Source organism: Chiloscyllium plagiosum, unplaced genomic scaffold (genome assembly GCF_037043375.1).
Source record: "Chiloscyllium plagiosum isolate Xiang-an unplaced genomic scaffold, Cpla_swu_hap1 HiC_scaffold_42, whole genome shotgun sequence".
Taxonomy (NCBI): Eukaryota; Metazoa; Chordata; class Chondrichthyes; order Orectolobiformes; family Hemiscylliidae; genus Chiloscyllium; species Chiloscyllium plagiosum.
The window spans coordinates 5,719,148-5,734,983 of NW_028270180.1; the positions used below are offsets into that span (position 1 = coordinate 5,719,148).

Here is a 15,836-nt window from a genome sequence, read left to right on the forward strand (position 1 = left end):
GAACCTAGAAAGTTGTAGGGGCAACTGTTTGATCAACTAAGGTGCCAATCAAGCAGACTGGTTGGTGTCAAGCTTCTTGAGTGTTTTTGGAGCTGCACTCATCCAAGCAACTGGGGGAGTATTCTATCACACTTCCCACGTCTCCTTCGTACATGGTCGACAGACTTTGAGGTGTCAGATGTGCTTAATGTAGACAATTGTTCCAGCAACTGAACTGCAGATTATACTTCAGTGAATTTAAACTGGTGAAACTCTGCTCTTAAAAAATCAATGATGTGGAATTTCATTGGATTCACACATTCTGAGTCCACACACGCCTGTCATTTTGTTAGTTAATTTTCACAAGAAAGGAAAACAGACATTATCACTTTTTTAAAAAAGGTCAAATTTATTTGTTTAAGCCCCTCATCAGCCAGTTATTTGCACTTTCACCTGAAGGGGACCATCTTCAAATCCTAATGTCTGTTAGCAATACACAGCAGTAACATCAAACTAGCAATAAAGTGTGTTACTGCAACAAATAACTCACCTCTTGACTTTCCAAAGCAATTCCATTATCTACAAGGTATAAGTCAGGAGTGTGATCAATTACTTTCTACTTTCTTGGATGAGTGAAGCTCTAAAAACATTCATAAAGCTTAACAGCATCCAGGACAAAGCAGCCTGCATGATACGCACCACATTCACTTCCTTCACCTGTGATGCACAGTATCTACAAGATGCACTGTAGCAACTCAACAAGGCCAACTAGAAGGACAAGGGCAGCAGATACATTGGAACACCACCTCCTGCAAGTCCCCCTCTCAGCAACACACCATCCTGACTTGGAACTATATGGCTACTCCTGCATGTCATTGGGTCAACATCCTGGAACTCCCTCCTTAATAGCATTGTGGCTCTATCTATAGCAGTTCAAGAAGGCAGCTCACCACTGAACTGACTCCCCAGAGGCCGGTATTCAGTCACCAAATCACCCTTTATTTACACATGGAGAGTCCTTGACACTGATCCAGCTCCCTCAGAGCCAGCTCTCAGAGTGAGCAGAACCTCTGACACCTGTTTTTTTTTAAATTTTCCCCCACACTACTGCCTAACAGCAGTAGTGGTTATTTTTCCCCAACACCCATGTCGTGTGTGTGCAGGTGTCGAACACAGTGAAGAACAAGTGCGTAAATCTTTATTTATATTCCACCACCAGGAAGAAAGGAAACACTTGAGTGGACAGTTACAAGCAGCGCCCTTCTCAAGAGAGGGCAATGCTGCGTGATCAAAAGGTGAAGGAGAGGACGCTCCTGTTTATTTTATGTTTTTTCACAAAATAGAGAGACATTCCTGTTTTTTTTGCACAGAACCTCTGACACTCCTGTTTATATTTTTTTGTTCACTGCAGTTTATTTATTTTTTGTTTATTTTTATATTTTTTTTACCCCCACACTACCGCCTAACTGCGGTAGTGCATATTTTCACTCCAGTTTATTTTTTTTTAAGGGCAATGCTGTGTGAATCTCCTGGTTATTTTTTTTTAGTTGAAGGGTTCCTGTTTTTTTTTAACCCCCACACTACCGCCTAACTGCGGTAGTGCATATTTTCACTCCAGTTTATATCTGTCAGTCAGGGCTCACTGATTGGATTAGGTTAACAGCCCCAAACAGAAAACTTATATTTTGTAAAGTCCACCTGGCTGACCTTGTTACAATTACTATCACCACCACCTGCTCAAGGGCAGCTAGGGGTCGGCCTGTAAATACAGGCCAGCCAGTGGTGCCTACGTTCTACAAATGAATAAAAAAAGGCAATTTAAATTAGTTAGCAATCCGATTCACCCACCTTCTTAAGGGCATGATTTGGAGACACTGGTGTTGGAGCGGGGTGTACAAAGTTAAAAATCACACAACATCAGGTTATAGTCCAACAGGTTTATTTGGAAGCACTAGCTTTCGGAGCACTGCTCCTTCATCAGGTGGTTGTGGAGTACACAATTGTAAGACACAGAATTTATAGCAAAGTTTGCTATAAATTCTGTGTCTTACAATCTAATTCTCCACAACCACCTGATGAAGGAGCAGCACTCCGAAAGCTAGTTCTTCCAAATAACACTGTTTGGCTAGAACCTGGTGTTGTGTGATTTTTAACTTCTTAAGGGCAATTTGGAACAGGAAATAAACACTAACCCAGTCAGTGATGTCAAGCCCTGTGAAAGAATGAAATAGTTAGGAGCACATCCTCAGGTGCCAAAGGGCTACAGAGGTGGAGAAAGGATCTAAAAGATTGGCTAAGGTCTTACAGAATGGCAGGGCAAGCTTGAAAGACACTCGGGCCTACCTATGCCCTTTTTTCTTGTTTTCTTCAACAGAGAATGTCCTCTACACATAGTCTGCTTTCCCTTAACTTTGCTCACTCTGAAAGAGGCAGAGCAAAACCTGCTCAAGTCGGAGAAGGTTGTAGACGAGCTTCGACAGGCCGATGAAGTGCCACTGGAAGAGATTAGACGAATAAATGCTGAAATTACTTTGACCTTGGGAAGGTAAGCGCTAAGATTTGGAAATTCCATTTGTGCATGTGTCTTAATATGTATATTTTTGCAAAATCAAATGCATTCAAATAGCCGTTTCAAAGGCTAGCCACACTCCGAAAGGATTCTGATGCACAACTCACAATGGAAGGACGTTAGAGCATGAAGGAGCCCTGCTAATGAGCTTTAGAATATGAAAAAGGCTTGCATTTATACAGGGCCTTTCATGACCACGGGATTTCCCAAAGCACTTTAAAGGCAATAAAATAATCTTGAAATGTCATCATAGCTGTAATGTGGGAGATGCAGCTGCCAATCTATGCACAGCAAGCTCCCACAAACGAACACCAGACTCCACCATTGCATATTTTAAAATTAAGTATCGTAATGACATTACTGGAGTACAATGTTGTACAGATCATAGCTTCAAATAATGCTCACCTCTCTGTGCTGCAGGGTGAACTGAATCAGTTGTGATAGCAGTGGGAGTGCTTCTCCTGGTCTTGGTGAACCTTTACTTTATGTATTCAGTATTGTCACTGGACTACTGTTTCAGTGGGGAGAAAGTGAAGACTGCAGATGGGTGGAGATCAGAATCAAAATGTGTGGGGCTGGAAAAGCGCAGCCCATCAGGCAGCCATCAAGGAGCAGGAGAGTCGACGTTTCGAGCATAAGCTCTTCATCAGGAATTCCTAACAATGGTGACCTTGAAACTATCATCAATTCTTATAAAAATCCATCTGGTTAACAAGGGTGCCGAGAGAAAGGGAAATGTGTTGTTCTTATCCTATCTGTCGTACATATAACTCTGAAATGGCCGAGGAAGACATACAGGTCATTTAGGGATGAACAACAAATACCAGTCTTGCCAGGGATTCCTACATCCCATGAAAGAGGAAAGAAATTCCTGGGACATGGGCACGATTGTATAACTTACCTGGTTAATATATAGCATGGAGTCAAGTGTAGTCTGGACCCAGTAAGAATGGCAGGTTTCCTTCATGAGTGATTTACTTGTGTTTTTTTTTACAACACTCAGATGGATTTTCATTTGTATATTTTTAATTTTTTTTAGCTGAATTCATATTGCCCACAGAGAGCTTTGATCATGTGTTTTTATGGTGTACGAGTCGAATATCATAGCCGGTACTCACAATTGTTTAGATTGGAGCAGGAATCCAGGATATTCAGGCAAACTTTAGTGTCTCATAACTGTGGTGTCAGCCAAATTGTCGATTCCATGCTTGCCTCTTCTCAGCTGCAATGTCTTCCAAAGTCAAATAGCCTGCTGCCCAATCCAGTCGTCCCCTCACCGGAGAAAGTGAGGACTGCAGATGCTGCAGATCAGAGTCAGAAGTGCAGTGCTGGAAAAGCACAGCAGGTCAGGCAGCATCCAAGGAGCAGGAGAATCGACGTTTCGGACATAAGCCCTTCATCAGGAAGGGCTCACAGGAGCCTTGAGCTGTTGCTCGTTTTTAAACAATGAACTAACTGAAACCAACACCTTAGGGAGGGATAGGGAGGAGTTGGGTGGGACTTAAAGGACTGCTTCTTTAGAAATATTTTGTTAAATACTGTTTTCTAATCTTCTCTGCAGCCTTTACAAATAAACTATAGTTCCTGATTCAGCAACTTTGTTTTGTTGGGTTCAAGAGTGACCAAACAGTAAGTGACCTTTGGAATAGGTGTTGGGATATTCAATACAGTAACAGATAGCACCATAAACATAAGACACAGTGATAGATTGGTGTACACTCAGGTCCAAATTGATTGCTCTGAAGTGTTTATCTGCATGCCAGTAACCTCACTTTAATTTTAGTCCTGCTTTCTGAACAGCAGAGAGACTCTCAGTGTTACAAAAATAAAAGTTATTTTTAAATTAACCAACAGAGGGGGAACAAGGGTCACAGTTCAATTCTAAAATGCATCAAGTTGTACACTTTGAGAATATGACCTCATTTTAAAACATTGTCAGGAGAAGATTAACATTTAAGAAAATTGCTCAAAATATGGAAGAGTTTGGATACTCGAGTAGAGTTGGAATAGATAGAGAGGGACTGAGTATAATCAGTAACTGAAGAACCCAGATTTAAAATAACTGGTTAAAAAAACAGAGGGCAGATGAGGAGAAACTTTTTGTTTGCAGAGTGTGTTTTTGTTGTGATCTGTAATGTTCTGCCTCAGATGTTGTTGGAAGCAGATCAAATGGTAGCTTTCAAAGGGAAATTGGAAAAGTACTTGAAATATTTGCATTTGGGGCATGAGTCAGGAGGGATTGGAGCAAATTAACACCAGAGTTTAATACTGGCCTCCAAAGAGTCTGGGAATGTACTTTCCTAGTCAAGAATTTTACTTCATCTTGCACATTGCAGAACTCTTAACACCAGTGATACGTGTTCCCCCTGTAGGTTCATCCAGTCAAGTCATAGAGATGTACAGCATGGAAACAGACTTTTTGGTCCAACTCATCCATGCTGACCAGATATCTTATACTGACCTAGTCCCATTTGCCAGCATTTGGCCCAATCCCTCTCTAAACTCTTCCTATTCATTTGCCCATCCAGATGCCTTTTAAATGCTGTAATTGTACCAGCCTCCACCACTTTCTCTGGCAGCTCATTCCTCTGCATGAAAAAGTAGCCCCTTGTTAACTCTTTCCCCACATACCTTAAACCTATGCCCTCTAGGTTTGGACTCCCCTATCCTGGGGAAAAGACCTTCACTATTCACCCTATCCATACCCCTCATGATTTTATAAACTTCTTTAAGGTCACCCCTCAGCCTCCGACACTGCAGGGAAAACAGCCCCAGCCTATTCAGCCTCTCCCTATAGCTCAAACCCTCCAACTCTGGCAACATCCTTGTAAATCTTTTCTGAACCCTTAAGTCCTCACCCATTTATCCCTTAATTAACACATAATCACCATCTCATCCACAGTTCCATTTGGTTCCAGGCAACCTTGCCAGACCTTACCAGATTATAATATTAGACTGCTCTTTACAAACAGGCAGAATGGACCAAATGGCCTCCTTCTATACAGATGATGATTCTGTACCAAGAAGTGAGCACTTTTGCTGGTGCCAATACAAGAAGCCAAGTTTCACATGTGAGCCTCTTACAACTACTCTCTTAGTCATTTCCAGTTGACTCTGTGTGCAACTCTGCTGAGGAGCCCATTTGATCCCTGGTCTCTGCTGAGTTACCTGATTGTACATGGTGGGGCTGGATACTGCAATTTGAACTCAACATCGGAGGAAGAACTGTCTAGCCAGGCTTCTTAAGACCAAGTCATTATTCAGTGATTCTTGTTGAAGAGTGCACAGCTGCTCAAGGGCACAGTGCATCTGTGATGCCTCCTGTAGTTGATTGCCTCTGTCAGTGTTCGCTATCTATGTCAGCACACGACAGTTGGCTATTTAGGCACAATCCCAGGTGCTATGTAGTATTCATAGAATCGCCAACTCATGGATTAACTCATCAGGACAGGAAAAGAAAGTATCAACTTGTCATATACCGTTACATTTTGGATTTAGTACTTGCTTTAGTGACACATTTGCTTCTCTAACACGTTCTCCATCAATGTCTTCTTCTGTTTCTGTTGTGTGTTTGAGTTTTCCTCTTGCTATGCTGATCTGTGGCTGGGTCTTCCTGAGACTCAATGTCGCATGGCGCATCCTACTGATGTACTGATTGCACTTACCTATGGCTGTCAGCCTGAGGGGGAAATCCAGCCTTGATTGGTCACAGGTTGTGGAGAACCCTCTTTAGTTTTGGAGAGAGAGAGAGAGATTTCGTGGAGTCTGGTTTGAGAATCACAATTCTGCTGTGGCCCTTACAATGTTGGCAAACTCAATGATGTCTCTATCTTGGTCTCCCCTCCCCCTGCCCTGCCCCCATTTGAAATGGGGGGCATCTATCACCAGCCTACGTCTTGCTGGGATAGCCCTGTCCCTTTGCTTTCAGGTAAGGGATAAGATGGGCTCACTTCCCTCACCAGCTGAGGTTACCAATCTTATTCCCTCATCTAAGGCTTGGTAACCCTCGGGTTGAACCGCCGCCAACCATTTCTCAGTGTTCACCTTATCCAATCCCCTCATGATTTTATAAACCTCTATAATGTCACCTCTCAGCCTCCTACACTGTAGGGGAAAAACCGTCCTGTCCTACCCAGCCTCTCCTTATAACTCAAACCTTCCAGTCTGGGTAATACCCTAAATCAAAATGCAGTTGCCTTCAATTAATTACCGTAAGAAAGCAGTCCTGAAAAGAGTCCTTTGACCATTGCATTCTCTTTCTCATAAAATAGCATATGCTTCGAATTACTGCTTGAAATCTTCACTGATCTGAAGTTGTTGTGATTGTTGACCATTCTTTATATCCTGGTAATCGTCCTGACATCAGTAAATGTGCCTTTTGTCAGTTTAAACTTAACCCTTATGTTCTGTTCTCGAGATTAATCTTGAAACGGTGCTCCAGTTCTTTAAACCAGAATTTCTCTCTTTCAGATTTCATATGATGCAAAAAGGTTTATTTTCTCATAGCTAGCAGTGAGAGGGAGCTGTGTCTAATTCCTGCAGGCTGGCCACCTATCCTTGTATTACAAATCAATGCATGTCATGTTGGTTTCCTGGTAACCAGGGCTACAAACATTTATACATGTGGAAATTACATTTAGTGTAATGTTAGAATACTAGTGGTAAATGGTGATGTGTATTTGCCTCTAAGGTTTCACCAACAATACCTTGAATGCTTCCAATCTTCCATAGTGGCTGAAGTTCAGTAAAGCTTTTGATAAAGTACCCCATGATAGGATATTGCAGAAAATACAGAGGCATGGGATTGAGGGTGACTTAGTGATTTGGATCGAAATTGGCGAACTGAAAGAAGACAGAGGGTGGTGGTTGATGGGAAATGTTCATCCTGGAGTTCAGTTACTAGTGGTGTAACACAAGGATCTGGTTTGGGGTCACTGCTGTTTGTCATTTTTATAAATGACCTGGATGAGGGCTGTTTGTAAATTTGCGGATGACACTAAAGTTGGTGCAGTTTTGGACAGTGCGGAAGGATGTTGCAGTTTACAGAGGGACATAGATAAGCTGCAGAGCTAGGCTGAGAGGTGACAAATGGAGTTTAATGCGGAAAAGTGCGAGGTGATTCACTTTGGAAGGATAACAGGAAAAAAGAGTACTGGGCTAATGGTAAGATTCTTGGTAGTGTTGGATGAGCAGAGACATCTCGGTGTCCATGTGCATAGATCTCTGAAAGTTGCCACCCAGGTTAATAGGATTGTTAAGAAGGTGTACGACATGTTAGTTTTTATTGGTGGAGGGATTGAGTTTCGGAGTCATGAGGTCATATTGCAGCTGTATAAAGCTCAGGTGCGGCCACACTTGGAGTATTGTGTACATTTCTGGTCGGCACATTATAGGAAGGATGTGGAAGCTTTGGAAAGGGTTCAGAGGAGATTTACTCGGATGTTGCCTGGAATGAAATGAAGGTCTTACAAGGAAAGGCTGAGGAGCTTGAGGCTGTTTTCGTTAGAGAGAAGAAGGTTAAGAAATTACTTAATAGAGGCATACAAGATGATCAGGGGATTAGATAGGGTGGACAGCAAGAGCCTTTTTCCTCAGATGGTGATGGCTAACATGAGAGGACGTAACTTTAACTTGAGGGGTGATAGATATAGGACAGATGTCAGAGGTACGTTCCTTACTCAGAGAGTCGTAAGGCCGTGGAATACCCTGTCTGCAACAGTAGTGGACTCGCCAACAATAAGGGCATTTTTTTAGATTAGATTAGCTTCCCTACAGTGCGGAAACACTGACCCTCCGAAGAGTAACCCACCCAGACCCATTTCCCTCTGACTATGGGCAATTTAGCATAGCCAATTCACCTGACCTGCACATCTTTAGACTGTGGGAGGAAACCGGAGCACCCAGAGGGAACTCACGCAGACACGGGGAGACTGTGCAAACTCCATACAGACAGTTGCCTGAGGCTGGAATCGAACCTGGGACCTTGGTGCTGTGAGGCAACAGTGCTAACCACTGAGCCACCATGCCACCCACTTAAATGGTCATTGGATAAACATATGGATGATAATGGAATAGTGTAGGTTTGATGGGGTTTAGATTGGTTTCGCAGGTCGGCACAACATCAAGGGCTGAAGGGCCTGTACTGCACTGTAATGTTCTATGTTCCCCTTAAATTCCAACCCTATACACTGATGGTGAGGCAAAGGGAGTGTTTAGGGGCTAACTTGCATGAGAATGTGTGACGCATATTTATTACATTAGTTGACTTCAGTTTGGTGCCAAATCATTTAAATACAGAACAACCACGGTTATCCGAATGTCAATTATCCAAATTTCGGATTATCTGAACAAGATCTTAAGGTCCCGTAAAAACATTATTCATTAGCCAAACAATCAGTTATCTAAACAATCAGTTATCCAAACAAATGACTCCCCGCCCGTCTCGTTTGGATAATCAAAGTTGTTCTGTAGATACTTTCACTTGCAGAGGTGATGCCAGTGAACAGTGTATCTGTTCAGGAGATACAAAAATTGAGGAATTTCACTAGTTAACTAAACTAGAGTCTTGCTGAAGAGAGAGGTATCCTTTCAAAACGTTACATTTTGCAATTATCTGGACTGATGCATTATCTGTGATACCTGTACCAATCAGACTCCCCTGCCAACTGATCAGCACTCATTTCTCATGCAGTCTAAATTGTTGTTTCCTTTTGAAATTTAGTATTCTTGCAATTTTGCTCTGATGAGTGCACATTGAAAATCTTCAACATCATGCCTTTTTTTGCAGCACTATTCAACCTTTATATTGCCACAGGACTGTTAGATGAACTGATTCTGAAAATATAAATTACAGAGAATCCACATGTAAAGAATACTACTTTTTAGTCATTTGTTCCTGGATCTGGGTGTTGCTGGCTAGGCCAGTACATATTGCCAGTCCCTAATTGGCCAGAGGACAGTTAAGAGTCAGCCACATTGCTGGGGGTCTGGAGTCAGATTTCCTTCCCTAAAGGATATTAGTGATCCAGATGGGATTTTACAAATCTAGAGTCTTTATATGATCACCGTCTCTTTATTCCATATTTTATCTAACTCATATTTCACCATCTGCTACAGTGGGATTTGAACCCCATCCTCTGAATAATGGCCTGATATTCTGAATTGCTACTCTAGTGACATTGCCACTGTGTTGCACCTGAGCCTTCTCAAAGCCTTTCATACACCGCTCACTAAACCTCAAAAGTGACAACACTATATTGGCTGGAAAGCACTGAGAGATGATCTGAGGTTCTGAAAGGTTCTATATGAGTGCAAGTGTTTCCCTCCTTTTACACTGGGGAGTCCTTTTGACTTTGAGAATCAGGGAATTGGCACTTTGTTTAACAGTTTCCATCGACCTTCAAACATTCCTTCCCTCTGTGCTGCTTCAGTGAGATCTGCCACAGACCAGAGATTGCGTTAACAGCCCAAAGGCTGGCAGAAATTTGGTGTACTCCTATTACTTTTCCAAAGAGAAAAAACTGAGCTATCATCTGTCCTTAAAAAGATTGCCAGCAGGTCAAGCACAGTTTGTGCACAATGACGTGACAATGTTCGCATTTGTTTAGCAAGTTCCACCCTCATCTCAAAGCACGGGTTTATGGCAAATTCTTTTACCATGTGGTAGTGGAAATGGAGCCTGCCAAAGAAATAAGGGAAAGTAGATAAAACAGAAAGTCAGTGATAGTGAACTTGTTTGGTGATCTGTGCAATAAAACTGTCGTGTGCATGATAACTGAAGTATTTTCTTTCTTAACCTATTCCATGCTGTCTGGCATTCTGATGGACAGTTCATGAGCGATGTCGAGTAGACAGGAATTTAAAGTCGTTTCCCCTAAGCCATCGGTTGTGTTTTCTCAGTTGGAGACCTTCTCCTCTCCAGTAAAAACATCAGGGTGACTGAAAACAAAGTTTTTGTCTTCTGTCTCTGCCATAAAGGAGGGAGAGATTGATGATGTAATAGAATGATGAAGGAATTTTGGGGGCTTCAGGGGGCTTCTTGGGGTATTGTTCAAGAGCTTCTTGGGGTATTATTAAGGGGGCTTCTTGGGGTATTATTAAGGGGACAGCTTGGGGTATTGTTCAGGGAGCTTCTTGTATTATTCAGGGGCTTCGTGGGGTATTATTATGGGGACTTCTTGGGGTATTGTTCAGGAGGCTTTTTGGGGTATTGTTCAGGGGGTAACTTGGGGTATTGTTCAGGAGGCTTCTTGGGGTATTATTAAGGGGGCTTCTTGGGGTATTGTTCAGGGAGCTTCTTATGATATTGTTCAGGAGGCTTCTTGGGGTATTGTTCAGGGGGCATCTTGGGGTATTGTTCAGGGGGTAACGGGGTATTGTTCAGGGAGCTTTTTATGATATTGTTCAGGGGGCTTCTTGGGGTACTGTTCAGGAGGCATCTTGGGGTATTGTTCGGGAGGCTTTTTGGGGTATTGTTCAGGAGGCTTCTTGGGGTATTGTTCGGGGGCATCTTGGGGTATTGTTCAGGGGGCTTCTTGGGGTATTGTTCGGGGGCATCTTGGGGTATTGTTTGGGGGCATCTTGGGGTATTGTTCAGGGGGCTTCTTGGGGTATTGTTCAGGGGGCTTCTTGGGGTAGTGTTCAGGGGGCTTCTTGGGGTATTGTTTGGGAGGCTTCTTGGGGTATTGTTCAGGAGGATTCTTGGGGTATTGTTCAGGGGGCATGTTGGGGTATTGTTCAGGGGGCTTCTTGGGGTATTGTTTGGGAGGCTTCTTGGGGTATTGTTCAGGGGGCATCTTGGGGTAGTGTTCAGGGAACTTCTTGGGGTATTGTTCAGGGAGCTTCTTGGGGTATTGTTCAGGGAGCTTCTTGGGGTAGTGTTCAGGGAGCTTCTTGGGGTATTGTTCAGGAGCTTCTTGGGGTGTTATTAAGGGGACTTCTTGGGGTATTATTAAGGGGACTGCTTGGGGTATTGTTCAGGGAGCTTCTTGTATTATTCAGGGGCTTCTTGGGGTATTATTATGGGGACCTCTTGGGGTATTGTTCAGGGGGCTCCTTGGGGTATTGTTCAGGGGGTAACTTGGGGTATTGTTCAGGGGTAACTTGGGGTATTGTTCAGGAGGCTTCTTGGGGTATTGTTCGGGGGTAACTTGGGGTATTGTTCAAGGGGCTTCTTGGGGTATTATTAAGGGGGCTTCTTGGGGTATTGTTCAGGGAGCTTCTTATGATATTGTTCAGGAGACTTCTTGGGGTAGTGTTCAGGGAGCTTCTTGGGGTATTGTTCAGGGGGCATCTTAGGGTATTGTTCGGGAGGCTTCTTGGGGTATTGTTCAGGGGGCATCGTGGGGTATTGTTCAGGAGGTAACTTGGGGTATTGTTCAGGAGGCTTCTTGGGGTATTGTTCAGGAGGTAACTTGGGGTATTGTTCAGGGAGCTTCTTGGGGTATTATTAAGGGGGCTTCTTGGGGTATTGTTCAGGGAGCTTCTTATGGTATTGTTCAGGGGGCATCTTGGGGTATTGTTCAGGGGGCTTCTTGGGGTATTGTTCAGGGAGCTTCTTGGGGTATTATTAAGGGGGCTTCTTGGGGTATTGTTCAGGAGGATTCTTGGGGTATTGTTCAGGGGGCATCTTGGGGTATTGTTCAGGGGGGAATCTTGGGGTATTGTTCAGGGGGCTTCTTGGGGTATTGTTCAGGGAGCTTCTTGGGGTATTGTTCAGGGGGCTTCTTGGGGTATTGTTCAGGGAGCTTCTTGGGGTATTGTTCAGGGGGCTTCTTGGGGTATTGTTCTGGGGGCATCTTGGGGTATTGTTCAGGGGGCATCTTGGGGTATTGTTCAGGAGGCTTCTTGGGGTATTGTTCAGGGAGCTTCTTATGGTATTGTTCAGGAGGCTTCTTGGGGTATTGTTCAGGGGGCATCTTGGGGTATTATTCAGGAGGATTCTTGGGGTATTGTTCAGGAGGCTTCTTGGGGTATTGTTCAGGGAGCTTCTTGGGGTATTGTTCAGGAGGCTTCTTGGGGTATTGTTCAGGAGGCTTCTTGGGGTATTGTTCAGGGAGCTTCTTGGGGTATTGTTCAGGGGGCTTCTTGGGGTATTGTTCAGGGGGCATCTTGGGGTATTGTTCAGGAGGCTTCTTGGGGTATTGTTCAGGGGGCATCTTGGGGTATTGTTCAGGGAGCTTCTTATGGTATTGTTCAGGGGGCTTCTTGGGGTATTGTTCAGGGGGCATTTTGGGGTATTGTTCAAGGGGCATCTTGGGGTATTGTTCAGGGGGCATCTTGGGGTATTGTTCAGGGAGCTTCTTGGGGTATTGTTCAGGGGGCATTTTGGGGTATTGTTCAGGGAGCTTCTTATGGTATTGTTCAGGGGGCTTCTTGGGGTATTGTTCAGGAGGCTTCTTGGGGTATTGTTCAGGGAGCTTCTTATGGTATTGTTCAGGGGGCTTCTTGGGGTATTGTTCAGGGGGCATTTTGGGGTATTGTTCAGGAGGCTTCTTGGGGTATTGTTCAGGGAGCTTCTTATGGTATTGTTCAGGGGGCATCTTGGGGTATTGTTCAGGAGGCTTCTTGGGGTATTGTTCAGGGAGCTTCTTGGGGTATTGTTCTGGGGGCATCTTGGGGTATTGTTCAGGAGGCTTCTTGGGGTATTGTTCAGGGGGCATCTTGGGGTATTGTTCTGGGGGCATCTTGGGGTATTGTTCAGGAGGCTTCTTGGGGTATTGTTCAGGGGGCATCTTGGGGTATTGTTCTGGGGGCATCTTGGGGTATTGTTCAGGAGGCTTCTTGGGGTATTGTTCAGGGGGCATCTTGGGGTATTGTTCAGGGGGCATCTTGGGGTATTGTTCTGGGGGCATCTTGGGGTATTGTTCAGGAGGCTTCTTGGGGTATTGTTCAGGGGGCATCTTGGGGTATTGTTCAGGGAGCTTCTTATGGTATTGTTTGGGAGGCTTCTTGGGGTATTGTTCAGGAGGCTTCTTGGGGTATTGTTCAGGAGGCTTCTTGGGGTATTGTTCAGGGAGCTTCTTGGGGTATTGTTCAGGAGGCTTCTTGGGGTAGTGTTCAGGGAGCTTCTTGGGGTATTGTTCAGGGGGCATCTTGGGGTATTGTTCAGGAGGCTTCTTGGGGTATTGTTCAGGAGGCTTCTTGGGGTATTGTTCAGGAGGCTTCTTGGGGTATTGTTCAGGAGGCTTCTTGGGGTATTGTTCAGGGGGCTTCTTGGGGTATTGTTCAGGGAGGCTTCTTGGGTCAAATAAGAAGAGGGAGTTCCAAGCTCAGGATGTGCTGTTTTAGGGAAGGGCTGAAGAGAAATTCTCAGATATGATGTGAGGGTGAACACTGAGATGGCAGTACTGTGGTGTGTCGGATAAATAAGGAGGAGGGAATATATTCGGGGAGAGTAAAGGATAGTATGGCTTGCGGTAGGAATGGGCAAGTCGATTCAGCTCCACTCCAAGGGGGTGCTGAGCACCTGTACCTCATTTGTACACCATGTGATCAATTGCAATTTTAATGCTTCAAGGAACTAAAGTATGGCCCCCCAGCTTGATGAGAAGAAACCAAATCACCTGCAGGAAAGAGCTGCATCACCCCCTTTACCACTTAGAAACTCACCAGAGAATTCTTTATTCTTTTAATTAGAAAGTAATTTGTATAATGCCTTTCCCAGCCTTAGGATATCCACAGCCCATCAGAGCAATTCAAGGGTTTTTGGTGTAAGCACTGTTGTAATCCCACAGCCCATAAAGTAAGTGGTCCCATCACTGGGCTAGTACTCAGAAGCTTAGACTAATGTTCTAGGGACTCAGCTGGTGGAATTTATATTCACTTAATAAATCAGGAATTAAAAGCTATCCCCAGTAATGTTGACTACACCATCGATTGTCATAAAAACTTTTAGGGTTTCCTAATGCCCTTCAGGGAAGGAAATCTGCCATCTTTAGCTAGTCTGGCCTACATGTGATTTCCGGCCCATAGCAATGAGGTTGACTCTTAATTTCCCCCAGCAAGGTAAAGGGTACTTTTTTAAAAAAATCACTCATAGGATGCGAGTGTCACAGGCTGGGCCAGCATTTATTGCCCCGTCCCTAGTTGCCCCCTAGAGAAGGTGGTGGTGAGATGCCTTCTTGAGCCACTGCTGTCCATGTGCTCTGGATTGACCCACAATGCCCTTAGTAAGGGAATACCAGGATTTTGACCCAGCAACAGTGAAGGAGCCGTGATCTGTTTCCAAGTCAGGATGGTGTGTGACTTGGAGTGGAACTTGCAGGTGGTGGCATTCCCGTATTTCTGCCATCCTTGTCCTTCTAGATGATAGTGATCATGGGTTTAGAAGGAACCTTTGGTGAATTAGGATGGGCAACAAATTCTGGCCTTGCCAGTGACAACCACATTCCATGAAAAGTAAAAAAAATATGCACAGCAAGCTCCCATTAGCATCAGTGTGGAATCATGAATAAGATTGCCAGCTAATTTCATTAAATTTCATTTTTGTCCTGTCTGAGGTACAATGTATACATTTAATAAAGCATGAGATGCTAAGTCAAATGGTCTCCAACGGGTTAATTTGAAGCTCTGTAGTACATTCTCAAAGTGGATTGTAAATTAGAAGTTTTTTTTTCCCCTAGTTGCACAGACAGGGAAAGGATGAGGTCATTCAGTGTCAAGCTGCTTATTAACCAGTGAGGTTGGAAACAAAGGATTCATTCACTGCATTCCCCCATTGAGTTAATTGCACAGAAAGAAGATGCCACACCTGAACCCAGTCCCACTTGCTGGAGATGAAAAGGGAAGTTGGCAAAAGACATGGAGGAGAGAAAGAAAAGTATAAATACTCCCCTGGTTGAACGAGTGGTTTCTTATACTCCCAGGAGTATAAGGAGTCTAATCTTTTTATCATGTCCGTTTGAGTGGGCGTGAAGCTGTCAGATTGTTGAGAGAAGCCCAACTAGCTCTTTCTATGTCCTTTTTAGGAAAGGAAACTTGCCATTTTATCCAGGGCGCCGGGCTGGCTGCCGGGCAGGCAGAAAGGTCAGTAGCAGAGGACCGTGCCTGTGGACTGCGGGGGAGGGAGAGAGAGAAAGAGATCATGGTGTGTGGGAGGTGGGGGAATGGGGAGAGACCACAGGGGAAACTGCCTCTTGTCATTTCCAGTTATTTTGGAATCATAGAGATGTACAGCGTGGAAACAGACCGTTCGGTCCAACTTGTCCATGCCGACCCATATCCTAAATTAGTCTAGTCCCATTTGCCAGCATTTGGCCCATATCCCTCTAAACCCTTCCTATTCACA

At 44.2% G+C, this 15,836-nt stretch overlaps 1 protein-coding gene across 1 annotated transcript in view; it reads left to right on the top strand.

Moving 5' to 3' along the window:
- ttc23 (tetratricopeptide repeat domain 23) overlaps positions 1-15,836 on the top strand; it is a 68,739-nt gene that overhangs the window by 13,187 nt on the left and 39,716 nt on the right. Inside the window, exon 5 of the mRNA XM_043680424.2 lies at positions 2,399-2,524. Within this exon, the coding sequence (XP_043536359.2) occupies positions 2,399-2,524 (126 nt within the window). The remainder of the gene's footprint in view (positions 1-2,398; positions 2,525-15,836) is intronic.